The 27919-nt window shown below is 38.0% G+C and overlaps 2 protein-coding genes across 3 annotated transcripts; both read left to right on the forward strand.

The window, feature by feature from the left end:
- The first annotated feature begins 11385 nt into the window (after window positions 1–11385).
- Window positions 11386–18266, forward strand: LOC107773105 (uncharacterized). The gene is made up of 3 exons (XM_075247871.1): window positions 11386–11802; window positions 17543–17650; window positions 17738–18266. The coding sequence occupies exons 1-3, from the start codon at window positions 11494–11496 to the stop codon at window positions 18047–18049; spliced, it is 729 nt and encodes a 242-aa protein (XP_075103972.1). The 5' UTR covers window positions 11386–11493; the 3' UTR covers window positions 18050–18266.
- Window positions 18267–19941: 1675 nt separating this feature from the next.
- LOC107773104 (replication protein A 32 kDa subunit B-like) lies at window positions 19942–27587 on the forward strand. 2 transcript variants are annotated; one of them, XM_075248317.1, is made up of 10 exons: window positions 19942–20171; window positions 21943–22053; window positions 22369–22466; window positions 22731–22772; window positions 22865–22942; window positions 23962–24040; window positions 24134–24226; window positions 24342–24424; window positions 27119–27187; window positions 27282–27587. In XM_075248317.1, exons 1-10 carry the CDS (start codon window positions 20061–20063, stop codon window positions 27364–27366), a joined length of 849 nt encoding a protein of 282 aa, XP_075104418.1. In that variant the 5' UTR covers window positions 19942–20060; the 3' UTR covers window positions 27367–27587. The 2 variants fall into 2 exon arrangements, with proteins under 2 accessions (XP_075104418.1, XP_075104419.1); XM_075248318.1 differs by having other exon boundaries at window positions 24348–24424.
- The last annotated feature ends 332 nt before the right edge of the window (window positions 27588–27919 follow it).

Raw genomic sequence — 27919 nt, forward strand, 5'->3', positions numbered from 1 at the left:
GGACTATTTTGAGAACCCTTATTGTTCTCCTTTTATAATCATAGTGATGACTATTATTATTTTGATATTTGAAATGCCCACGTTCATTGTTCAACCACTTATCTTCATTTGGACTTATTATGCGCCGCTACCACATTCACTTCAAGAATGGAGAAAATCAAGTGGGACAATATTTATGCCTTTTCATAAAAAATATATTATTTTTCTTTAGTTATCATTATATCATCAATATGGTATAGTGAGACTCAAATCCAATGTCTTACCAATATAAAGGCATGCTAGACCATAATGAATTGGGACTCAAACCCAACTCTTATCATCATGGAGCATCAGGACTTGATCCTGATGTCTTACCCTCATGGTGCATTGTGACTTAAACTCATTTAAGTTGATATCATTATTAGCAAAGGACAAAAATAATTTCAAATACGAAGTAAATGCTTACCTCTTGAGTTAAACTCTTCATAATATCATTTGGATATAATTCTCAATAATAGACTTTCGTTTACTCAAACCAGCTAAGTAGTTAGTGTCAAACAGATATACGAAAATACAAAATAATATTGAAAATTCACATGTTGTGATGACCCAAAATGTCATCTTTAAATTTAATAAGCAATTCTGTGTTCTAAGATCTCGAAAAGCACCATTTATCATTCCTCGACTTGTGTGCGTAGTCCGTACAATTTTTCGAAAAGTTTTTATGTGAAAATGGATTAAAATGTGAAATAGAGGTTTAAAACTCAATTAAGTTGACTTTGGTCAACATTTTGAGAAAACGGATCCGGATTAGTATTTTTACAATTCCGATAGGTCCGTATCGTGATTTGGGACTTGGGCGTATGCCCGTAATCAAATTCCGAGGTCCCTAGCCCGAGATATGGAATTTTGATTAAAAAAATTAAAAGCTTTTAATGATTTTTAAGAAATTACTGATGATGGATTTATTGACCCCGGGTCTGTATTTTAGTTCCGGAGCCCGGTAAAGGTCCACAATAATATTTATGACTTGTCTGCCGAATTTGATGAGAATCGGAGTTGATTTGACGTGATTCGGACGTCCGGTTGTAAAAATATAAATTTTAAAGTTTTGTTGAAACTTTTCTTTGATTTGGTGTCTGATTCGTAGTTCTTGATGTTATTTTGGCGATTTGATTGCGCGAGCAAGTTCGTATGATGTTTTAGGACTTTGGTGCATGTTTGGTTTAGAGCCCCGAGGGCTCAGGTTGGTTTCGAGTGATTAACGGACCATTTTTGGACTTGGAAAAAACTGCAGAAATCTGCTTCTAGTATCCTTCTTCGCGTTCGCGAGAGGGGGCTCGCGTTCGCGAAGAAGAAACTGGAGGAAGGTGAAAATTACTCTTCGCTTTCATGAAGAGGGGGCCGCGTTCGCGATCGAAGCCTCGCGTTCGCGAAGGAAAAGAAGCTAACCAGGAAATTGCCTTCGCGTTCGCGAAGGCCAAGCCAGGCAAGCTTCATGTTCGCAAAGTAGCCCTCGCATTCGCGAAGAGTAAAATTGGGCAGCACAAATTTTGTGCTTCGCGAACACGAGGCACTGACCGCTTTCGCGAAGGGTAAAAATTCCAGAAACACAACTTAAGTTCTGGAAATGGGGTTTCGACCCATTTCCAATAATTTCCAATTTTTGAGCTCGGGTAAGGAGATTCTTGAAAACATTGGGGTAAGTGTTCCTTATCCTATATTGATTATATTTCATTATTTCATACTCATTTATATTATGAATCCGTGAATTTCTGGAAGAAACACCAGATTTTTAAAAAATCTTCCAAAAACGAAAATTTAAGATTTGAAGGTCCATTTGACATCGGAATTTGATAAATTTTGTATGGTTGGACTCGTCTCAGAATGGGTGTTCGAATTTCGTAAGTTTTTTTGAGATTTGAGACATGGGTCCCACTGTCAAATATTTTAATAAATTTCGGATTTTCATCCGAAAAATTAGTAAATTCATATGGAATTAATTCCTATGATTCGTATTGAATATATCGAATTGTTTATGAATAGATTTGAAGCTTTTGGAGACAAAATTTAAAAGGAAAAGTTGTGGTTGAGCAATGTTAGGCGCCATCACGGTCGAAGGTGAGAATTTTGGGCTGTAACAGTTGGTATCAGAGCACTAGGTTACATAGGTCTCACGAGTCACGAGCAAGCTTAGTAGAGTTTGACGGATCGGTGACATCTGTACTTGTCTCTCACAGGCTATGAAGTTTAGGAACAATATCACTTCTTTCTTATTCTGTCGTACCATTTTACTCTATCTTCGAAAATTGAAACATTCTACTCTTATTCTCTCGCAGATGGTGAGAACACATAATACCTCTACCGATGGACAGGGACCAGAACCCCCGGTGGAAATTATGGCCAGGGGTAGAGGTCGAGGCCGAGGTCGTGCTAGAGGCCGAGGTCGAGGTCGTGCTAGAGGCCGAGGCAGAGGCCGAGGTAGAGCTCAGTCCAGAGCTCGAGCAGCTGCACCTGTTGTAGAACCTCAGGTGGACCTTCAGGAGAAGGTTCCAATTCAGAATGTACTAGTTGGACCAGTTCAGGTCCCGGAAGGATTCATAGCCACTCCAGTACTTCAGGACGCTCTAGTCCGTTTGGTAAGTCTTATGGAGGGCGTGGCCCAGAATGGTACATTTCCAGTGGCACCAGCCGTATCACAGGCTGGGGAAGGAGCACAAACTCCCACTACTCCCGCTTCGGAGTAGATGGCTCCCCATAATCAGGCTTCAGCAGTCCCGCCAGTTGGGGTAGTTCAGCCAGTTATTGCGGCACAGACCGGTGATAGGCCCGCCATGTCTTTTGAGGCCTTATTGAGACTGGATAAGTTTACTAAGATCTTTCTAGTTCACTTCAGTGGTACACCTTCTGAGGACCCATAGGATTATCTTGAACGTTGCCACGAGGTGCTGCGGAACATGGGTATAGTTGACACCAATGGGGTTGATTTTGTTGTATTTCAGATGACGGGTTCCGCCAAGAGATGGTGGAGAGATTATACATTGACTAGACCAGTTGGATCGCCTGCACTTACCTGGGAGCAGTTCTCTCAGCTATTTCTGGAGAAGTTCCTTCCTATCACACTGAGAGAGGAATTCCGCAAGCAATTTGAGCGTCTACAGCAGGGCAGTATGACTGTTACTCAGTATGAGTCTCGTTTTGTGGATCTGGCCTGCCTTGCTCTCCTTTTACTACCTACGGAGGGAGAGAGAGCGAGGAGGTTTATTGAGGGACTCACTCACCCTATCAGACTTCAGATGGCCAAGGTGACCGGAAGTGAGATTTCTTTTCAGGCAGCTGCTAATGTCGCAAGGAGGATCGAGATGGTTCTTGCACAGGAGAGAGAACAGGGGTCTGATAAGAGGCCTCGTCAGTTCGGTAGTTTTGGTGGTGCCTCGTTTGGAGGCAGGGGTAATTTTGGTAGGAGTCATCCTCCCAGACCGTTTCATTCGGCACTGCATGCATCTCCCGGTGCTTCAGGGAGTCACAATCCTATTATGCCCTACTCTGGGCAGCCAACATTCAGTGCACATTCAGCTCATATCGGTGCATCACCACTCCAGAGTTACTACAGCGGTTATCCGCCCCATCTGGATCAGCTTCAGCTTCAGCAGCCACGGCATCAGAATGGGTGTTATGAGTATGGGAACATTGGTCACATCAGGAGGCATTGCCCTAGATTGGCGAGTAATAGATCTCGGAAAGATTCTCGTACCATCATACCGGCACCGATTATTTCACTGCCTGCTCAGCCAACTACAGGTAGGGGTCAGGCAGCTAGAGGTGGAGGTCAGGTCATTAGAGGTAGAGGTCAGACCATTAGAGGTGAATGCCAGCCAGTTAGAGGCCGTCCTAGGGACGCAGTTCAGAGTGGTGGGGCCAAGCCCCGATTTTATGCTTTTCCAGCTAGGCCTGAGGCCGAGTCATCTGATGTTGTGATCACAGGTATTATTTCAGTTTTTCATAGAGATGCTTCAGTTCTATTTGATCCAGGATCTTCTTATTCCTATGTGTCCTCCTATTTTGCTTCATAATCGGTTGTGCCTTGTGATTTTCTGAGTGTTTCTATGTGTGTATCTACACCGGTGGGAGACTCTGTTGTAGTAGATCATGTCTATCGTTCGTGTGTGATTACTATTGGTAATCTTGAGACTAGTGTGGATCTTCTACTTCTTGATATGGTAGATTTTGATGTCATCTTGGGTATGGATTGGTTGTCACCTTATCATGCTATATTGGATTGTCATGCCAAGACAGTGACTCTAGCCATGCCGGGGTTACCTTGGTTAGAGTGGAAGGAACTCCTGGTCGTTCTGCCAGTAGGGTTATTTCTTATATGAAAGCTCAGCGTATGGTAGAGAAAGGGTGTCTAGCCTATTTGGCTTATATTAGCGATCCTAGTGCGAATGTTCCTTCTATGGACTCCGTATTAGTTGTTCGTGAAATTATAGAACTATTCCATGCAGATCTGCCGGGGATGCCACCCAATAGAGATATTGACTTTTGTATTGATTTGGCTCCGGGCTCTCAGCTCATTTCTATTCCACCAAACCGTATGGCCCCGCCGGAGTTGAAAGAATTGAAAGAGTAGTTGCAAGACTTGCTTGATCAGGGATTCATTAGACCCAGTGTCTCGCCCTGGGGTGCACCAATATTATTTGTAAAGAAGAAAGATGGCTTTATGCGGATGTGTATAGATTATCGGCAGTTGAACAAGGCCACTATCAAAAACAAATATCTGCTTCCAAGAATTGATGACTTATTTGATCAGCTTCAGGATGCCAAGGTATTTTCGAAGATCGATTTGAGGTCTGGTTACCATCAGTTGAAGATTAGGGCATCTGATGTCCCTAAAATAGCTTTTCGGACTTGGTATGGGCATTACAGATTCCTAGTGATGTCATTTGGGTTGACAAATGCCCCAGCAACATTTATAGATTTGATGAATATGGTGTTCAGGCCTTATTTGGATTCTTTTGTGGTTGTATTCATTGATGATATCTTGATTTACTCCAGCAGTCGAGAGGAGCATGAGCAGCATCTTCGAAGTGTGCTTCACACTTTGAAGAAAAATCAGTTATATGCCAAGTTTTCAAAATGTGAGTTTTGGTTAGACTCAGTTGCCTTTTTGGGGCATGTTTTATCGGCAGAAGGCATAAAGGTGGATCCTAAGAAGATTGAGGTTGTTCAGAATTGGCCTAGACCTACTTCAGTTACAGAAATTCGGAGTTTCCTGGGTTTAGCAGGTTATTATCGTCGGTTCGTGGAAGGGTTTTCATCTATAGCAAGCCCATTGACCAGATTGACCCAGAAAGGTGTCCCATTCAGATGGTCAGACGAGTGTGAGTTAAATTTTCAGAAACTCAAGACTGCTTTGACTACGGCGCCAGTGTTGGTATTACCCACAGGTTCAGGATCGTATACAGTATATTGTGATGCATCTCACATTGGGATTGGTGCAGTATTAATGCAAGATGGCAGGGTTATTGCATATGCATCTCGGCAGTTGAAAGTTCACGAGAAAAATTATCCTGTTCATGACTTAGAACTGGCAGCCATTATTCATGCGCTGAAAATTTGGAGGCATTACCTCTATGGTGTCTCGTGTAAGGTATTTACTGATCATCGTAGCCTTCAGTACTTGTTCAAACAAAAAGATCTTAATTCGAGGCAGAGAAGATGGTTGGAGTTGTTGAAAGACTATGATATCACCATTTTGTATCACCCCGGAAAGGCCAATGTGGTGGCCGATGTTTTGAGTAGAAAGGCTGTGAGTATGGGCAGTCTTGCGTATATTCCGGTTGGTGAGAGGTCATTTGCTGTAGATGTTCAGACTTTGGCTAATCAGTTTGTGAGGTTAGATGTTTCAGAACCCAGTCGGGTTCTAGCTTGCACAGTCGCTCGATCTTCTTTATATGAGCGCATCAGAGAGAGGCAGTACGATGATCCTCCTTTACTTGTCCTTAAGGACACCGTGCGATATGGTGATGCCAAATAAGTTGCTATGGGGAAAGATGGAGTTCTGCGAATGCAGGGTCGTATTTGTGTGCCTAATGTGGATGGGCTTCGTGAATTAATTCTTGAAGAGGCACACAGTTCCAGGTATTCTATTCACCCAGGTACCGCCAAAATGTATCAAGATTTGCGACAACATTATTGGTGGAGGAGAATGAAAAAGGATATAGTTGCACATGTAGCTCGGTGTCTGAATTGTCAGCAAGTTAAGTACGAGCATCAGAGACCTGGAGGTTTGCTTCAGAAGTTAGAAATTCCTGAATGGAAATGGGAGCATATCACTATGGATTTTGTTGTTGGACTCCCACAGACTTAGAGAAAATTTGATACAGTTTGGGTCATTGTGGACAGGTTAACTAAATCAGCACATTTTATTCCAGTGGCTGTTACCTATTCTTCAGAAAGGTTAGCTGAAATTTATATTCGTGAGATTGTCCGCCTTCAAGGTGTACCCGTGTCTATTATTTCAGATCGAGGTACGCAGTTTACCTCACATTTCTGGAGGGCTGTACAACGTGAGTTGGGCACACGGGTGGAGTTGAGTACAACATTTATCCACAGACAGACGGACAGTCAGAGCGCACTATTCATATATTGGAGGATATGCTTCGCGCTTGTGTTATAGACTTTGGAGTTCTTGGGATCATTTCTTGCCACTTGTGGAGTTTGCTTATACATAATAGCTACCAGTCGAGCATTCAGATGGCTCCATATGAGGCATTATACGAAAGACGATGTCGTTCGCCAGTTGGCTGGTTTGAACCGGGAGAGGCTCGGTTATTAGGTACCGATTTGGTACAGGATGCCTTGGATAAGGTCAAGATTATTCAGGATCGACTTCGCACAGCTCAGTCTAGGCAAAAGAGTTATGCCGACCGTAAATTTCGTGATATTGCATTCATGGTTGGAGAAAGAATATTGCTCCGAGTTTCACCTATGAAAGGTGTAATGAGGCTTGGAAAGAAGGAAAAGTTGAGCCCTAGGTATATCGGACCCTTTGAAATTATTGAAAGGGTAGGTGAAGTAGCCTACATGCTAGCATTACCACCTAGTTTATCAGCAGTTCATCCGGTGTTCCATGTGTCTATGCTCCGGAAATATCATGGTGATCCGTCCCATGTGTTAGATTTCAGCTCAGTCCAATTGGACAAAGATTTGACTTACGAGGAGGAGTCGGTGGCTATTCTAGCCCGACAGGTCTGACAGTTGAGGTCTAAGAGTTATCCTTCAGTTCGGGTGCAATAGAGAGGTCAGCCGGTAGAGGCATCTACTTGGGAGTCCGAGTCGGACATGCGGAGTAAATATCCACACTTATTCACCAGCTCAGGTACTTTTTTTCTAACTCCGTTCGAGGACGAACGCTTGTTTTAGAGGTGGAGAATGTGATGACCCAAAATGTCATCTTTAAATTTAATAAGTAATTCTGTATTCTAAGATCTTGAAAAGCACCATTTATCATTTCTCGACTTGCGCGCGCAGTCCGTACAATTTTCCAAAAAGTTTTTATGTAAAAAATGGATTAAAATATAAAATAGAGCTTTAAAACTCAACTGAGTTGACTTTGGTCAACATTTTGAGCAAACAGATATAGATCAGTAATTTGACAATTCCGGTAGGTCCGTATCGTGATTTGGGACTTTGGCGTATGTCCGGAATCGAATTCCGAGGTCCCTAGCCCGAGATATGGATTTTTGATGAAAAATTAAAAGCTTGAAAGCTTAATGAGTTTTAAGAAATTACTGATGTTAGATTTATTGACCCCGGGTCCGTATTTTGGTTCCGGAGCCTGGCAAAGTTCCAAAATAATATTTATGACTTGTCTGCCAAATTTGGTGAGAATCGGAGTTGATTTGACGTGATTCGGTTGTCCGGCTGTAAAAATATAAGTTTTAAAGTTTTCTTGAAAATTTTCTTTGATTTGGTGTCCGATTCATAGTTCTTGATGTTATTTTGGCGATTTGATTGTGCGAGTAAGTTCGTATGATGTTTTAGGACTTGGGTGCATGTTTGGTTTGGAACCCCGAGAGCCCTAGGTATATCGGACAATTTTTGGTATCTGCTTCTGGTATCCTTCTTCGTGTTCGCGAGAGGGGGCTCGCGTTCGCGAAGAAGAAACTGGAGGGAGCTGAAAATTACTCTCCGCGTTCGCAAAGAGGGGGCCGCGTTCGCGAAGGCTTGAGGTGCAAAGCTTCGCATTCGCGATCATAGCCTCGCGTTCGCGAAGGAAAAGAGGCTAACCAAGAAATTGCCTTCGCGTTCGCGAAGGCCAAGCCAGGCAAGCTTCGTGTTCGCGAAGTAGCCCTCGCGTTCGCGAAGAGTAAAATTGGGCAGCACAATTTTTGTGCTTCGCGAATGCGAGGCACTGACCGCGTTCGCGAAGGGTAAAAATTCCAGAAACAGAACTTAAGTTCTGAAAATGGGGTTTCGACCAATTTCCAACAATTTCCAATTTTTGAGCTCGGGTAAGGCGATTCTTGGGCGATTTTCACGGGAAAATATTGGGGTAAGTGTTCCTTATCGTATATTGATTATATTTCATGATTTCACACTCATTTATATTATGAATCCGTGAATTTATGGAAGAAAAGCCAGATTTTTAAAAAATCTTGCAAAAACGAAAATTTAAGATTTGAAAGTCCATTTGATATCGGAATTTGATAAATTTTGTATTGTTGGACTCATCTCGGAACGGGTGTTCGGATTTTTTAAGTTTTTTTTCGAGATTTGAGATGTGGGTTACACTGTCGAATATTTTAATGAATTTTGAATTTTTATCCGGAAAAGTAGTAAATTCATATGGAATTAATTCCTATGATTTGTATTGAATATATCGAATTGTTTATGAATAGATTTGAAGCTTTTGGAGATAAAATTTAAAAGAAAAAGTTGTGGTTGAATAATTGATCGGAATTTGCAATGCGAGGTAAGTGTCGTGGTTAACCTTGACTTGCGGGAATAGAACCCTTAAACTATTTATTATGTGAAATGCATATGAACGCGTCGTCAAATTAATTGTTTGCATAATTACTTGAAAAATCATAAATTATTTTAAATCATGAATTAATTATTATAATAATTATTTCCATCCTATTCTTTGTCAAATATTAATTCTTGAATTCTTGCATTAATTGTTACATGCTATTTGAATTATGTGTCTTAATTGTTATTTGACATTTAGCATATTAAATATTAAACTGTCTATTTTCTTCCTGATTTTTATAATATTTTGCTATTTGTCATTGTTTGTTTCATAATTAAATCATAATTATTGTATGTTTGTTGTCTTTATAATTTTATATTAATTGTTGTATTTATTGGGAAAAATTCTTCTATAAGAATTGGTAAATGGATATATTGGAGGATCGGGTTGCACGCCGCAACAAAATTGATTGAAATGGATATATTGGAGGATCGGGTTGCACGCCGCAACAGACTTATTAAAAAGTCCATATTGGAGGATCGGGTTGCATGGTGGATCGGGTTGCACGCCGCAACAGACTTGATTAAAATGAATATATTGGAGGAGCGGGTTGCACGCCGCAACAGAATTGAATGTGAATATATTGTGAGAGCGGGTTGCACGCTGCAACGAAAATTGATGAAAATGATAATTGGTTATGACTGCTGAGTTGGCTTCAATTATTGTAAATGAGTTACCTGATTTATTTCTATTATTTGTTATTGTTACTAATATTGCGTACATGTTAATGTAAGTGACCCGCCTTAGTCTCGTCACTACTTCGTCGAAGTTAGGCTCAGCACTTACCAGTACATGGGGTCGGTTGTACTGATACTACACTTTGTACTTCTTGTGCAGATTTCGGAGTTGGTCCCAGCGGCGTACTATAGACTTGCTCGGATTTCAGCTACTCGGAGGAGACTTGAGGTATAACTGCACAGCGTCCGCAGTTCTGAAGTCCCCGTCTATTTTACTTTAGTTGTGTGTTTGTTTTCAGACAGCTTTATTTTATTCAGACCTTTATTTGTATTTATTCTAGAAGCTAGTGCACTTGTGACACCAATTCTGGGATGGTATTTAGACACTGTTGTTTTTATGGATTATTCACTATATTTCAGAATTTACTTCCGCAATTGTTCTTTGTTATTAATAGATTTAAAAATTATTTTTAAAATGGATAATATTATTCTAACGTTGGCTTGCCTAGCAAGTGAAATATTAGGCGCCATCACGATCCGAAGGTGGAAATTTTGGGTCGTGACACATGTGGTCTTTGCTGCAATAAGCTTACTTCAAGATGAAAGTGATATGACCAGAACATTAAGGAAAAATTATGTATCAAACAGAATAATAGTACTACTAGTTACCATGCACTTTTGTGAAAACTAAGTATTATGCTCTCTAGAAAAATAAAAGGATATAGCAGAACATTTAAGTCAATCGGGAATCAATATCTCTGTCTACTATCTACTACTATATGCTTTCCATATAGAAATGATTTAACATGTTAATTTGATAAAAACTATCATCAATGAAAAATTTGGTGTAGTACATACTTCTTGTACTAATATTTTATCTTATCAAAATAAAATAGTTATGAATATTATTATTATTATTATATTATATTTGACAGTAAACTAATATATAATAATTATACTAGGCATACTAAAATCGTATTATAAGGTAAAATCATAAGCATACATAATAAAGTATAATTTTAATTTTGTAGATTATTTAGTATACCGCATGCCACCTATTATTTAGTTCATGAAAATTTAACAAGGTGACATCCTTAGCAGCCACATAAGTACTAATTTTCTAATAATCAGACCATTGTTTATTCTAAATAGTGGTACAAACTTATCTGGTTTAAAGCTTGCGACTTGTTGCTGTAACAGAAAGACGTGTCTGTAACACTACATACCTTTCTGAATAAAATCTGGATAATTTTGATAATAAATCATCGAGATATACCTTACCAGAAGTGGAATTCAACCTTGAGGTTAGAGACTTCGTGCTAATAACGTGTTATAAAATATAGCTCAAAGTAATAATATAGAACAAGGAAAAACAAGCTAAGAGATATAGAAAGAAAGAGATGAGAGATTCTTATTTTTTCTTCAATTGTGTGTATTTTTCTATCTATTACAAGACCTTTATATATGTATAAAAAGTGAATAAAAATATGTCATTGAATATATCATTAAGTATAGAAATATGTCATTAAATAAGTTATTAAGCATTTGAAAAGATCAATGTCATTAAATAAGTCATTAAACATTTGAGAAGATCGCGAAAAAACTGTATCCACCCACCGTAATTTGATTTTTGTCATAACATTAATGATAATATCTTGACAATATTTTTTGAACATAAATAAAAGGTGGACAACATGTTGTGTTAGGCACAATACTGCTGTGCCTTCTCTGGCCTTCCAAAATTGTCCGCTGGCTTTTCCTTTCCTTGGTCCTTTTTTCCCACAAAATCACACCCCTCTAACAATGGCGATTCAGAGGCTTTTACCACTATTCTTTCTACTAATCTCATCCCTGACCTTTTTAGCACAATCGCGCAGTGACACGAACCACGTGTACTCACCCTGCGCTGATGCAAAGGTGCAGAAATCAGATGGGTTTAGTTTTGGAATTGCATTTAGTTCAAGAACATCATTTTTCCTCAACAGTTCAGTTCAGTTGTCTCCTTGCGATAAAAGGCTCTCTCTTTCATCAGCAAATTCTCAGATTGCTGTGTTCAGACCTAAAGTGGATGAGATCTCTCTCCTTACTATCAACACTACCAACTTTTTCCCTGTATGATCGATCTTACCCCACTTTACTCTGTCTTTCTCTCTCTCTCTCTCTCTCTATTGGGTTCAATTGGCTGTAAGTTGAGATTTTTATTGTTTACTTATGGAAATATGGTGAAATGGGGTTAGATCTGAGATGGGTTTGTTCTGGTTTTAGATTAGGTTTGGGGTTTTGTTTTGGTTTTGGGGGGGGGGGGGGTTTAAGGGAGAACGAATAGGGATGTCATTGTTCTTAATTTTGAGTCTTGATCATGTCTTAGTGAAGGTAGAAACTTATAACCAGAGTATTTTGGACATTGTCTTCCTAGAAAAAGCTCTACTCCCTCCTTAATTTATGTGAGTTGTTTGTCTAGGTACAAAGTTTTAGGGAAAAAAAAAAGAATTTTGAAACTTGAGGTTTGAAACATACCATGGCTAGAAGTTTAAAGTTAAATTGTTAGCAAATATAAAATAGTGTCATTCGTTTTGGGAATGACTAAAAAAGGAAAATGTCGCCTAAATTAGGACAAAGGGGGTACTTCGTAATTAGCATGTATGAAGAACTTAATGTAATCCGTCCTTTCTTCTTGGCTTTATCTTATGTTATGGTTTTTATCTCATTCATTTTAAGTCAATGGAGGACGATTATTCCTAAACATCTGTTTTCTCTCTGTTTGGTTTGGCCAAATATCCCTTTATTTTTAACTCTAGAACTAGAACTGTTGAACTTTATTAGTAATATTCTTATAGTGATGAATGCTTCTTTCCTTTTCCGGAACAATATTCTATCATTTTTAACTATCTGAATTTTCCTTTAGTACCATTAGTGGGGTTTCGTACATTAGGATGATTAAGGATATGTATGATGGAGCGAAGACTCGGGTGAGGACTGTGGGAGGAGACTCAGACTATTTTTCTGTGATGATGGGGTTACATCAAGGTTCAGCTCTTAGCCCATTTTTATTTGTCTTGATGATGGACGTGCTGACGCGCCATATTGAGGGGAGGTGCCATGGTGTATGTTATTTGCAGATGACATTGTACTGATTGACGAGGGTTAACGATCGACTGGAGCTGTGGAGGGAGACCTGGAGTTTAAAGGTTTCAAGTTGAGTAAGACAAAAACTGAATACTTGGAGTGTAAGTTCAGTGTGGGGACGTAGGAAATAGAAGCGGAGGTGAAGCTTGATACACAAATCATCCCCAAGAGAGATAGTTTCAAATATCTTGGGTTTGTTATTCAGGGGAACGGGGAGATTGACGAGGATGTTACATATCGTGTTGAAGCAGATGGATGAAATGGAGGCTTGCGTCCGGTGTTTTGTGTGATAGGAATGTGCCACCAAGTCTTAAGGGCAAGTTCTACAAAGTGGTAGTTAGGCCGACTATGTTGTATTGAGCCGAGTATTTGCCAGTCAAGAAATATCATGTCCAGAAGATGAAAGTAGCAGAGATGAGGATGTTGAGATGGATGTGTGGGCATACCAGGAAGGACCGGATTAGGAACGAAGTTATTAGGGACAAGGTGGGTGTGGCCGTTGTGGAAGAAAAATTGCGGGAATCGAGGCTGAGATGGTTCGGGCATGTAAAGAGGAGAGACATCGATGTCCCGGTGAGGAGATGCGAGAGGTTGACCATATCGGGTCAGAGGAGAGGTAGAGGGAGACATAGGAAGTACTAGAGAGAGGTGATTAGGCAGGATATGGCTCTACTTCAGCTTACCGAGAACATGACCCTCGATAGGGAGGTATGGAAGTTGAGGATTAGGGTTGTGGGTTAACAGGTAGTCAAGAGTCTCTTCTAGTCGTATTAAAAGTACTAGTACTAGTCTTGTATTCTCCTATTCCGAGTTCTTCGCTTATTAGACTATGTGGCATTATTGCCGGTAGTTTTCGCACTTTTCTTATAGCTTTGTATCCCTAGTTCTCTGCTATTACATGATGTGCTATTTGTTTCTTTTATCTTATTTCCTTGCCATTGTTAATATTTGTTTATTGTGTCCTTGTCACTGTTCTTGAGCCGAGGGTCTATTGGAAACAACCTCTCTTCCTTCGTAAGGTAGGGGTAAGGTCTACGTACACACTACCCTCCCCAGACCCCACATGTGGGATTGCACTGGGTTTGTTGTTGTTGTTGTTACCATTAGTACTTGGGCATGTACTGATGAATGCTTGTTTCGTTCTTAATCTTATGTTTGCCTATCATCACTAATTCTATCTTACTCTTGTTGGTGTTGTTTGCCTAATGTCTATGCCTCAATAACAACAACAACATACCTAGTATAATCCTACATAGTGGGGTCAGCGGAGTGTAGTGTGTACGCATACCATACCCCTACCTTGTGGAGATAAGAGAGGTTGTTTCCAATAGACTCTCAGCTCAATGTCTATGCCTTAATGCATTCGTGAATTTTGTTTTAGGAACCATTGGTAATGTGCAACTTATAGGTTAGTAGAAAAACATCAACAAGTAAACAATTGCAATCATTTATATAATTATTGAAAGCAACTCTATGAAACTTATTTGTAATTTTTAATAGAAAATAGTAACAAAACATCAAGAATAAAAAAATTGCTATCCTTTAAATATTTAAAGATCTTTTTTTTATGACTTAGAAATCCATCTGGGACCAACCGCATCCTTTGAAACTCGGGGATAATGGGCCTGCCTCTCTTACCCAAGTGAGGGTAGATCAAATGGCTTGAGAGGTTTAAGGGCATCTCCAACCTTTACCCCATTTTGGTCCCCAAAATGGGGATTTCCCCATTTTGAGGACAACTTACTCCAACCATTCCCCCATTTTTTCCCCCAAAAGAGAATATTCTTTTTTATTTTCTTCTCTCTCTTCTATATTATATTATTATCTTTCATTTCAATTTTTATTTTTTAAATTCCATTAAACAAATTCCATCTTTTATTTTCATTAATTTGTAATTTCCATTAAAACAATTCCATAAAATTTTAAATAATATAATTTGTAAGCAATTATTATAGATTAACTAATAATTCAAATAAAAGTGAAATCATTGTGATACAAGATTAATTAAATACATATTACATAACGATAAAATTCATTCGAAATACTACATAAATATTCAACTTCAACCTCTAGTATTCTCCCATAAATGATCTATTAATGCATTACGAATTGAGATGATTATATATCTTTTGTACAATTATAACTTATAATAAAATTAACTTACAATTTTACATAAAAATAATAAATGCACGAAAATTAATTTATCAAAATTATACGCCAAAGTTAAGATGTAAAATTAATATTATAAAGATATTACATAAACATAATTAGGTATATATAAAGAGATAAATTAAAAGAGTTAAATAATAAAATAATAATAAAATATGCATGAATAGTAATGGGGGAGATGAATAGTGTACCCCATATTTGGAGGAACACTATTCATCCCCCATTTTGGGGGCAAAAATGGGGGAGGGTTGGAGCTTCATTATGGCAAAAATTGCCCCCATTATGGGGAAATGGGGGATGGTTGGAGATGGCCTAAGAAAGTAAAATGTGAGTCTTAAATTTTCTTTTACTTCTCAAAAAATAAAATTTGTGTCTTGAGCTTGATTAGTCAAGCCTTTGTTCCTCTTTGGCCACAATCTGGGAATTACAAGATACACATTTGCCCATCATGCGAGAATATTAAGGAAATTTCATTAATTGGGTTCATCATTTACTTGGAGAGCTAACTTTAAATTTTGGGGTGAACTTAGTCTTTTTCATAACATGGGTTCTCCACTTTAGTTAGAGAAGTAACTTTAAATTTGGGGCAATAGTACCTGACTGGTCGTCTGTGAAGCTGTCTTTTGGCCTTGCGATGCCTTTTCCTTGTGTGCTACTTGAGCCCTTGACTTGATATCACTGCAAATGAAGCAGCAAACTTCTGACAGGGGTTCTGGAGTTTTGCATCGTGACTGACCTTCCGAGGGCTCTCATCTTCTGGATTTGTTCCCTCATCTGCAGCTCATACTCTTCATTGAACGCCTTACAGCCACCTCTATCTGCTGCATTATTTTTGTTACGTTGAGACAAAGCAGAGCTACTGGATTCCTGTATCGGGCTTTTATCTGGACAGGCCAATAATGCTGCCGTCTTGGCTTACTTGTAGCCTATATTGCTTGGACTCTCCTAAACTGTGGCCGGGTGCGTGTCGAATCCTCCAAAAGTAGTGCAATTTTGGAGGATCCGACATGGATGTGGCAGTATTTTGGAAAGTCCGCGCAAGGTAGCTTGTAGCTTCTGCTTGCTGATTTGAATATTTAAAAGTCATATTTCACCTTATATATTGTAGGGATGGATGGAGTAGTGCTTAGTGGTCCTTAACCTTTCCTTTTTGTCTTGTAGAAAGGTGTAGTGAGGAAGCAATATGATATGCTTCACCTTCTACCCCTCTATTCTACTTAGTGTGTTTCGGGGTTCATAGCAAGGTGAGTTTGGCGCTTGAAATGTGAATCATTTCAAATACCAACTCATGCACTAGATCACGGGCTTCCAAACTGTAACTTGTAGAAACTAAAGGATCTGTTAATGATGTCAATACCGTGGAATACATTCCAACGCTTTACATTCTAGCAGATTCGACTTTTATCTTGGAATACATTCCAACTCAGGTATAGCTGCTGCAACTGGATGATCTCCGCCCACGGGTAGTGCGCCCGGGGTACGATATACGGCAGTTACATGCCCTAGAGCTTGAGCGGTAGGGGTCTGTACTCCCCCTCCCGCCTGAGATGTGGCTGGGTCTGCTGGAAATAAACCTGCCTGAGTCATAGAATCCATGAACCGCAGCATACGGCCCATGACCTCCTGGAAACCTGGCGCGGACATGAAATCCGCTGGGGCTGACTCTGCTGCAGGCACCTCGCCCTGCTCTTCAATGATAAGATCCTCTGCTGGATCTGCTGGTGGAATAGTTGTAGTAACCCTAAGATGTCCTCGTCCTCTACCACGGGCTGGAGCCCTCCATCGGCCTCTAAAAACAGGGGGAGCAGCTCCTTCATGGTTTGGAACATCTGCTGCGCGCGTTCTCACCATCTGTGAGAGAATAAGAGAAAGATACTTAGTACCGCATCAACTGCACGATAGGAGATGAAGAAGGAGTAGTTTCCTAACACCCTATAACCTCTCGAAGATAAGTACAGACGTCTCCGCACTGATTCGCAAGACTCTATTAGGCCTGCTCATAACTTGCGAGACCTACGTGAACCTAGTGCTCTGATACCATGTTGTCACAACCCAATTTATACTATGGGTCGTGATGGCGCCCAACGTTACCGTTAGGCAAGCCAACAGTGACTTAAACCACGTTATTTCTCTTTATATAAGTTTTTAAGTAATTAAATTCATTTTAATAGGGAATTTAAGAGTGGAAAATTCAATAAATGAAACGGAAACAACTGACTGGCAATCATAGTAAGGGGAGTGGTATATTTACTGTTTCTTATCTGAGTGAGAAGGACTCTTGTATTAGTGTGCTGCTTCTCCTCTCTAGTCTGTTTTGGCTCTGTTTTTTAGCTAGAGACAACTGTTTCTTTTTCAACCGTTACAGAAAACATATGCAAAAATGCATCTTTACTTTCACTACCCTTCTGCATTCTGCAACATATGAAGCTCATTCGTACCTCTTCCTTGTGTAATGGTTGTGTATTTCCATCCTCCAATTTTCTTACCTGGGGATAGTTCGTTTTTCTTTATTCATATGCATCTACTAACCTCCAATGTTTCTTCTACTGTACTACAGGATTCTTATGGAGGCTACATGGTTGCATTTGCTGGTCGGAAATATGCTGCTAGGTCTTTGCCTGCTTTTGTTGCTAATAATACATTCACTGTAACAAGCTTTACTCTGGTAAGTGCGATTGTTGATACAAGATCTTGGTGTTGCATCGGTTTGATTTGGTGTCTAACAAGAATATGGTGTTCTTGTTTGATATAGGTACTTGAATTCAAAAAGGGTAGGCTGGAAAACTTGTATTGGAAGAGAGATGGCTGCTCGTCTTGCTCAGGCAACTCTAACTTTGTGTGCCTCAACGATCAGGATTGTGCTATCAGGACTAACAACTGCAAGAATAGAGGTGGTAATGTTGATTGTAGCCTGGGGATACAACTTACATTTTCTGGCACTGATAAGCATGAATCTGTTTTCAATTCATGGTTTGAAGTGAAGAATCTTCGCCAGTACTCTCTTTATGGCCTATATTCCAATCTCAGGAGTTCTCTCACAGATCAATACAACAAATTCTTCTGATTGTTTTTTAATGTTTGTATGTAGAGTTGTATTTTGTAATTTACTTGTTTTAAAGTGCCTTTTCTTACATCCCGAGTGTTCTCTGAATATTTTGATGGCTTTGTAATTTGTTTATATACTTGTATCCATGTGGAGATCATTTGTCTACAGTTCTCTTTATATTTTGTCTAAACTTCTGTTTTTAGTGTTTGGTTAATTAATTATTTTTTCTTGTGCTCACAAGATGTTTTTTGCTATGTAGTTCGAAAATTTGTTGATGATGTACTAAAGTACTGATAATATCATACCAAATAAAATCATTAGTCATGTAAATTATGAGCACAAGAATTTTACTGAATTTTTTTTTTAAGGATATATTTAAAGTATTAATATTGTTCCTTACTATCAGCAATAAATGAATAATGGTAAGAGTTTTACATGTCTTTATATTTTTTCCTCATAAAAGAGTGAACTTTTATGTGAAGGGGGTAAGATTAAATAATTTTCAATATAGAAATGCAACAAATTTTTTGGGATAGCTAAAAAGAAGAGGATATTACATAAAATGGCACGAGAGGATTAACCAATATTACTATCAGATATTAATTAACAACAACAACAACCTAGTATAATCTCACTAGTGAGGTCTGGGGAGGGTAGTGTGTATGCAGACCTTACCCCTACTCTGGGGTAAAAGACTATTTCCGATAGACCCTAGAGCAACCCACGCTTGTCCATATTAATTAACATAATATAGATAATATATTTAAATATTCGTCAAAGTATGACTAGTTATATTTAACATATATTAAACGACAAAGAGTCAAATATACTCTTGTACTTTTGAAAATGGTCTAAGAATATCCCTCATTATACTATTGGGTTATATATACCCTTTCCGTCATACTTTGGAACAAATATACCCTTATTTTGGATGGAGTGCCACGTGTCAGCACCAGATAAAAACGACACATTTTTTTTTTACCCGATCCATTTTAAAAAATTCACCACCCGACCCGTTTTAAAATTCAGTTTTTTTAAAGCATATATTTTGTAAAAACTGAATTTTTTTTTTGTAAAAACTGAAAAAAAAAGAATTTGCAAAATATATATTTTTAAGTCTTTTCAGTTTTTTTAAAATATTCTTTTTGTAAAAACTGAAAAAAAAATATTTTTTAAAAAAATGCTTTAAAAACTAAAAAATATATATTCTGTAAAAACTGAAAAAAAAAAAATTTGCAAAATATATATTTTTAAATCTTTTCAATTTTTTTAAAGTATTATTTTTGTAAAAACTGAATTTTTTTAAAAAAAAAAATTGAAAAAACAAAGACTCCCCTGGACTACATATACATTAGTTTTAACAAAATGAAAATATTTTGCAATTTTTTTTTTCAGTTTATACAAAAAAAATACTTTAAAAAACTGAAAAAACTAAAAAATATATATTTTTCAAATTTCTTTTTTTTTTTTCAGTTTTTACAGAATATATATTTTTCAGTTCTTAAAGCATTTTTAATTTTTTTTTCTTCAGTTTTTACAAAAAAAATACTTTAAAAAAACTGAAAAGACTTAAAAATATATATTTTGTAAATTTCTTTTATTTTTTTTCAGTTTTTACAAAAATAAATTCCAGTTTTTACAAAATATATGCTTTAAAAAAACTGAATTTTAAAACGGGTCGGGTGATGAGTTTTTTAAAACGAATCGGGTAAAAACAAGAAATGTGTTGTTTTCATCTGGTGCTGACATGTGGCACTCCATTTAAAATAAGGGTATATTTGTTACAAAGTATGACGGAAAGGGTATATATAACCCAATAGTATAATGAGAGATATTTTTATACTATTTTCGAAAGTACATCCTTATATTTGACCCTTCGGCGTATATTAAATTAAATAATAATTGGTGCCTAAGGGCCAGATCGTAGTTTTCTTACATTGCAGGTGCTAAGCGCGAAAAGATTCCAGAGGAAGTCTCAGAAAGAGAGTTAAAAAGGCGGGAACACACACACACACACACAGAGAGAAGTATGTACGGCGGGAACAGCCAATTCGACGGTAACGCGGCGTTTGCCGGCGGCGGTTTCATGCCATCGCAGGCCACACAAACCGCCGGCGATCATTCCTTCTCTCCAGCCAAGGTCTGTTTTTATTTTTATTTTTTGGCATACAAAATGTGAAAGCTTTAATATTTCATTTACCCTAATATGCCTTTCATAGAACTTCAAACTATGGTCTATTTGTCCAAAACAAATAAAGGAAATAACTTTAGAATAAACCCTTAAAAATTAAGAGCGTATTTTAGTTCTTCTTTGCAATTCCTTTTTTTTTTTGGTTGATAATTTTGCGGCTATGTAGGAAAGTGAAGGGAAAAATGAATTAACTTGGGGTCCACCATTGTTTAATTTCTTTAAAAAGTTTGTTTGCTTAGTATTTACATAAATGATAAATCATTACAGTTATGAATATATTAGAGGTGTTTAAACTAGTTTAATAAATAAATAAAAAGTTTGATTCCCCTAATAGCAGCAGTGCCATTCTTTCTGGAAGGAGGGAGTATAAGATGGCAGTGCTTAACACACTAGATTGAATATTCAAAGACGAACTTAATGCAATTGGTGAGCCAATTGCCAGAAGAGGAAGAAGAAGAAGGGCCGGAAATGGTCCCAATGGAGACAAAAACACTAGGTTATTTTTCCCCATATGTTTAAGCCTGGACAGAGTACTTGTGCCGGTGGAAGGCAGCAGGTAGTCTATGAATTTAGTCGAGGTATGCGCAAGCTGGCCTGACACCACCACTGTCCCAAAAAAAAAAAAAATTAAGAAGGGCCAGAAATGGTGACAGGGAGGAAAGATTTCCAGGATAAGCTGTGCGGAGGATAAAAGCCCCAATAAGAGTAGCTCTATTTGTTTGTGGTCCATGAAGCTACATTAAATCTGGAAGATCGTCAGAAAAGGGGTCATAAAATGTGCTAAGATGTTATTCTACATGATACAGAAGAAGAATCAGTCAGACATCTAATATCACATAAGTAGTAAATCTGCTAGAGAAATTTGGAACATGCTTCTAGATTTGTAGGAAAGTGTGGAGGTCTAGCATTAGAGTTGTAGGATAGGGGGTAGCGAAGCTCTTTGCTACTCCACACCGGGTGAGAGGCTAGTCTGGCATGGTTGTGTCCTAGAGTGCTAGTGGTTATTATTGTGTCCACACTTCTCTTTCACTATTCATAGTACCGAGCCTTTCTTACGTGCTACTGTTATTGTTTTTCATCTATTTTCTGATACTTTTGATTCTGTTATTATTTTTATGCTTTCTGCTGTTGGTACTGATATATTGTCTTTTTCGTCTGCTTGAGCCGAGGGTCTATCGGAAACAGCCTCTCTACCCCTTGGGGTAGGGGCAAGGTCTGCGTACACTCTACCCTCCCCAGACCCCACTTGTGGGATTTTACTGGGTTGTTGTTGTTGTTGCTTCTAGATTTAGTTAGTAACTATGGACTAAGGAAAGCTGATCAAGCTAATTGCAAAATAAAGAGTATTTCTTTACTCATGCATTTCTTGATCTTTAGAAACTTTGTCAATGTTCTACATTTCAATTTTAAATTAGAGTAAGTTTCTTTTGGATCCTTAAGTTTCATAAGTGTCATGTAGAGTGTAATTGGTTTTGACTTGGTGTGAAGGAAATACAAGAATTTCTAAAGCATAATATATTCTCTTGTTTATCTGTTCCTTAAATTTCATAAGTGCATGTAGAGTGTATTTGGTTTTGACTCGGCGCGAAGGAAATAAAAAGAATTTTTAAAGCATATTATATTCTCTTGCTTAATGTAGCATCTTAATATGGTCGTGGACAATTGAAATGCAGGGGTGATAACATCTTTCATGTTTTTCTTTTTATTTCTCTATTCGCAGAATCGTGATTCACAGTCTTTGCTTCCACTAAGTGTCAAGCAAATTAGTGAAGCCTTTCAATCAAGTGATGATAAGACAAACTTTCTCATTGATGGGGTTGACGTGAATAATGTAAGTCTCTCTTATACTCATGTATAAGATTGGGTTGCTCTAGTGGTGAGCACCCTGCACTTCCAACCAAGAGGTTGCGAGTTCGAGTCACCCCAAGAGCAAGGTGGGGAGTTCTTGGAGGGAGGGAGCCGAGGGTCTATCGAAAACAGCCTCTCTACCCCAGGGTAGGGGTAAGGTTTGCGTACACACTACCCTCCTCAGATCCCACTAGTGGGATTATACTGGGTTATTGTTGTCTCTTATACTCATGGCTTTTACTGTTTTGTTGAAAGTTTATGCAAGATATGTATGATTTAGAATTTGACGTGTTCGTAGGTGAAAGTGGTGGGTATTTTATTCAACAAATCGGAAAGGGTTACAGAAGTTTCATTTGTAGTGGATGATGGAACAGGGCGCATTGACTGTTCTCGATGGTAATTGTCAGTTTCTTTTTTCCCTTTTCTGTTCTGACTTTAATTTGTTTAGGATTCTATCTGACTGATGGGTATGGTTTTGATATCATTTCTGTCATCATAGACCGCAAGTATATTGTGGTGCATCTCTTATTGGTAAAGGATTTAGAATTGCTATACCTCTTATGTAAAACCATAATCTAGTCAATTGCTATTATGTCTGACACAATTGACTTTCTGTTTTAAAAATTTAATTGTAAAGTTTGGTTGATGCATGCTATGCAGGGTAAATGAAGCTGTTGATGCCAAGGAAATGGAAGCAGTCACGTAACTTTTCTTCTTGATAGTGTGCTATTTTTTCACCTAAGATATATTTTAATATCATGTTTTATTGTTTGTTCGGGTTCTTTGTCAAATAGAAATGGCATGTATGTTCGGGTTCATGGACACTTGAAAGGATTATTGGGTAAAAGGCAGTTGGTAGCTTACTCTGTCAGGTATTACTGTACGAATGGGTTTTTTGAATTGCTCATTTCTGTTTCTTTCAGTATATTAATGTTGGGGAGTTTATGCACAAGTCGTTAAGCTTTTCTGCTAGTGAGGTGGTTGCCTTGGCTTGGAGAAAAGCTATTTCCATAGGGTTTTAGGTTTTATAGCACATTATTTGTAATTATCCAGCATTCATGTACTCAATGCGTCACAGCATTACTTCACCATAAAGTTACTAACTTATCTGTACTTGAAACCATATAAAAACATGAAACTTATATTTAGTGTTGATTTTAGTATTTTCAAGGTCCACGTACGGTCGTAGTTAGTTTCCTTGTTCTTAAGCCCTAGTTATATCCTTGCATGCCTTTGTTAGTTGATTACTTTGTAATGTATCTAGGACCTCTCCACTTTTCAAGTGTTGATTATTTATATTGCTGTTTTTATAATTTCTTAATTGGGATCAATTCTTTTTTTGATAGTTGTTTGTCAAAACAAGGCAACTGTATCTGTTCCGTGCCTCCTTTTCTGGAGAGGCACAGGGAGATCAGTTAAGCAAAATTGGCGTGTAAACTTGTTACAAATGGGAGGTTTTGCATTATCTGATTGATCCCTTAAGTGCGATGAATCAATAACTGGGCAAACCAAACTTGTTAACTATGTTGACAACTTGACATGTACAATTTTTGATCGTCATTTTCATTAACCATGACGGAGTTTATAAATATTTATTCTTAAACCAATGAACTTTCTGTAAACTCCAACTTGACAAAATAGTTTGCGAGAAAAACATCTCTGATGAAATAAAACTAAAAAGCATGTATATGGATTGAACCACACACCTGTCCTTATATATTAGTGCATGAATGGCTAGGGCATGAAGCATGTAAAAATTTCATGAGAGTTGTTATTTCTACTCATATGGTCTCTTGGGAGGTTAGAAGATGACCCCCTTCTCCTGTTCCCTCTGTATCTTCTTTGACGAGTTGGTGGTAAAGATCCTAAGTTCTTATCTTTGTGGTTTTAGGCCTGTGGATGACTACAATGAGATTGCAAGCCACTTTGCAGAGGTCATTTATGTTCATAGCTACAACAGTAAGCTACGGGTATTTAGCAAACTGCCTCGCATGTGTTAAGCTAAAACAGAATATGATGTACATAAGATTCTGATTAGAGTTGTATTTCCTTTGCCCCTCCAGAGGCAACAGGATAGTTCGTCTATGTCAGCTCAAGTGCCTAGCTCAGCGGCCAACACTCCTTTAAAGGGATATCAAGCTTCACTGTCGACTCAAGTATCTCTAATTACGTTTGCTCTTTCTTTTAATTGGCGTAGTTAATTCTAATGTTCATTTTCAGTTTTTTTTCACATTTTCACTATAACCAGTGATTTAGTAATTTTCTTTTAAGTTTCAGTTTCCTGGATACAACATGGACGGGATCAGGGGTGTAGATAAAATGGTATTGGACTACTTGCAACAACCGTCATGCCTGTAAGTCATTTGAATCTCCAAAAAGTTTTCTCACTGGGGATGCATTTTTCAGTGTTTGCTTCTTTCTAGTGCAAATACCATGGCAATCACAGCAGTACAAATGAAGGCAGATTATTACATGTCGAAGTTTTTTTTTTGTTTTTTTTTTGGCGGCTGATTTTGTCGGATACTCCTGTTCTGTCAGATGTCAAAGAAAGAAATATACGAGTGTTACTCCGTGAAATAACTTTCAAATTGTTCACTTGCTTTAGAGAAGACTTGATAACAAAATAGCGAGTGGGTTCTTTGCAAGGTCGGGTACTTCTCCTATATCTCGTGCCTTGCTTTTTTGCTCGGTCAGCACCTAAGTGGGGTTCAATGCGTAACAAAAATGGCCAAAACAAAAAAAGGGATGTAGGGCTAATAGAATAGATTGGGGAAGCAGTCAATAACGGTCTGTTCTCGCCTATCAATAGATAATGGGTCATAATGCACTCTTCACACCACAAATTCACTTTTAAGTTGAATATCCTTCACCCCTTGTCTCCTCATTGTCCTATTTATAAGCCAGGGCTTTTCCATCTAGGAAACAACCGAAAATTCAAGAGGGTCGCCTTTGGAGAAGGGGGTTGCTTTCTTGTGATAGTAATTGTCAACATCTCTGCCATCATTTGAGTAACCGATGTTATAACTTTTGTTAGAGCTAATGCAAAGCCAGGAAAAATGCAGGCCAGTTATGACCATCCAGTGGACTAACTTTTCAAAAAGGGAAAAAGAAAAGAACACCCACTGAACTTGCTGCCCTTTGGTTAATAAATGTTAAAATAGATGGTTTTCCAGGCAGGACACGCAGATGGTTTGTTTGGGACCTTTCCTCTCAGGTTGATTCCAGTTTTTAGGATCTTATTTGATGCTATGAAATGCGTAATCTTATCCAACTGTGTGCTCCATAAAACTAGATGTATTTCTGTAAAAACTCATGCTACCAACTCCTGAAAGAAATCTTATCAACTTAGTAGTAAGAGCGCAACGGGTAGTGTGTGAATTACGTCGGGTCCGAACCCTACCATAGACAAAGCCTGGTAGTTAAGTGGAGAATAGTAGAGGAGCGAGCCCATTATCTATCGAGTTTCGAACCGCACTGGCTCTCAAGGCTTCTCAGTTATTAAAAAAAGAAGAAGAGGTAAATAGGAGGATTTAGGCTGTCGCTCTGGAATAGAGGAAGATGGGAGAGGAGTATAATAGATTTTTGACTTCGGGATGTATCATGAATGGTTGAACTTTGGTCAAATTCGTAATGTCTCTCTTTATAAAAATGAAAAGTAGATGAAGGCTTTGTTACTACTAACACCGGATAGGAACTCTGCAAGATGGGGCAACTTAGGGAATATATTAATTATTAGCAATATGATGATGATCTCCATTATTAAGTCATTTAAAGGATCTAAATGTACTCGTATGTTATTTATCTAAACTCAGGCATGAGCATGCCTTTAGGTATTCCATTGTAGTATAAATGGGAACTTTCATCAAGAGACTAAATTTGGATTGTTTGAGGAACATCTCTTCCTGCCTTTGTGTTAGAAATTCGCAGAGACGCTTGCTGCTCTGGTAGTCTACAGTTGTTCCTTTCTCAATTGCGGCGTTAACAAGTGGATATAATTTGCGGTCTGAGTGATCCGCTTCGTACTTCTTTTGCTAGATTGTATCAGACTATCAGGTGGAGGGTATCTTGAAAATTTGTAAAGTGCATTGCATATAAGCCTTGAGCAAATAAATGGTTTTGATTAAATTTTGATCTTAATGTTAACAAATGGTTGATTACCTAAATTCTAGAATATGTAAAGTCTGATGTTTATTCTTAAAATGTGTTACAGTTGTCATGTTGGATAATTGCATTTCGGTAGCACTGAATGTCTGAATCAGGCATTAAATATGTAATGTACTAAAGTAACAAGAATACAAACTTGACAATTTTATTACAACACAAAAGATAAGAGAAAGATAGGAGAAGAACAGAGGAAAAGAAGGGAAAAGAGTAGAGCGAGAGAGAGAGAAAGAGGAGAAAGAAGAGAGAACGTAAAGAAAGAGATTTAGAATTTTATCAGATTTTCCATTCCTGCTTTCCCTTATTGTCTGTAGTTATTTATAGAACTAATGGGTCAAGTCCCTTGCGCACACTAACTAGTTCTAACCACCTTCAACTGAGTAACTAACTTCTAATCCCATCTAACTTTCCTCCAAGATCACTACAAAATAGTGATAAGATGGTCTGAATATATATGGCATTGAGCCAGTCAATAAAAAAATTGATATTAGAGGAAAGGAAGATGAATATTAGCATCAAAAAAATTAATTGGAAAGAAAAGATTACATCTTTGTGGTGAATTTGACTCTACATCGGGCTGAATGGAGAAGAGGGATTTGTGCAGCCAACCTTCACACAGGTTATGTTATTTTCGAAAGCATATGTCTAAAGTTATTACTACTCCACACTATGTTACTTTAGATGTAAACTGATAGGTAAAGTATTGCAACATGGTTCTTACACTGTATCTAACAGTTTGACTGGATTTGGTTTCATAAGCAGTTATTTTGCTGTTCTCTTTTAAATTTGATAGTATTGGGTATTTGTGTAATAGATTGAAAATATGACTACCAAGCTCATTGAATGATTTTGCTATGTTAGTAATCTCTCGTCATTTTTTATTTCAGTGCACGTGAAAAAGGTGTTCATCGCAATGAGCTTGCTCAACAGCTAAAAGTTCCTTCGGAGAAGATCTTGTAAGTCTCTCCCCTCTTGTTCTCTTTCATGATTATATATCATTATAATCGTTTTTGCTCTTTGCTTATTTTCCATATGGTTTCTGTATGACAGAGAAGCTATTGAATCTCTCGAGTCTGAAGGTCTAGTTTACTCCACAATAGACGAGTATCACTACAAGTCTACTGCAAATGGTTGATGTTTGATGTGGGAGACGAAACGATAAGCAATTTAGTAACATGTGTCCTTTTTCACGTATATATAGATAGAGCAAGAATGAAAATGGAGACACCTTTTCCATTTTTGAAGGATATATTGCTGTTTCTTCCCTCAAAGAGAGTTTTGTGCACTATGTTTGGTAGCTTTTCGAGAGTAGTATGTTTTTATCTCGTTGAAGCAACCTCCTTTTTTCCCCCTTGACTAGTTGACTTGAAGGGTTAATTAGAAACTTAGCATGCGGAGTATGATTTCCTAGTTATTAGGCCAAACTCGATTTTTTTTTTTTTGGCCGCTACAAACTCTGTCGCAGTCTCTTTCCTTCGGATGAGCATTGAGTAAACTTCCCCTATGTAATAGCTTGTAAATCACAAAGGGGATGTAAACCGTACTAGGCACTCAACCCAGAAAGCATTGAGCGGGGATTCGATCCGTGGTCATTCATATGGATTACCACCCTGAATCTTCATTCTCACTTGATTTACAAATGATGTTGAAAAGGTTAGGTCCAATTATTATGAAGATATTTATCTTGT

This window comes from Nicotiana tabacum, chromosome 24 (genome assembly GCF_000715075.1).
Source record: "Nicotiana tabacum cultivar K326 chromosome 24, ASM71507v2, whole genome shotgun sequence".
Lineage (NCBI taxonomy): Eukaryota > Viridiplantae > Streptophyta > Magnoliopsida > Solanales > Solanaceae > Nicotiana > Nicotiana tabacum.

Excerpts from the sequence above, each read along its gene's own strand:
- LOC107773105 (XM_075247871.1), top strand. The coding sequence starts at position 11,494 with ATGGCGATTCAGAGGCTTTTACCACTATTCTTTCTACTAATCTCATCC. Across the intron at positions 11,803-17,542 it reads ACACTACCAACTTTTTCCCT|GATTCTTATGGAGGCTACAT; the intron begins GTATGATCGATC and ends ACTGTACTACAG. Across the intron at positions 17,651-17,737 it reads CTGTAACAAGCTTTACTCTG|GTACTTGAATTCAAAAAGGG; the intron begins GTAAGTGCGATT and ends TGTTTGATATAG.
- LOC107773104 (XM_075248317.1), top strand. The coding sequence starts at position 20,061 with ATGTACGGCGGGAACAGCCAATTCGACGGTAACGCGGCGTTTGCCGGC. Across the intron at positions 22,467-22,730 it reads CGCATTGACTGTTCTCGATG|GGTAAATGAAGCTGTTGATG; the intron begins GTAATTGTCAGT and ends CATGCTATGCAG. Across the intron at positions 27,188-27,281 it reads GTTCCTTCGGAGAAGATCTT|AGAAGCTATTGAATCTCTCG; the intron begins GTAAGTCTCTCC and ends TCTGTATGACAG.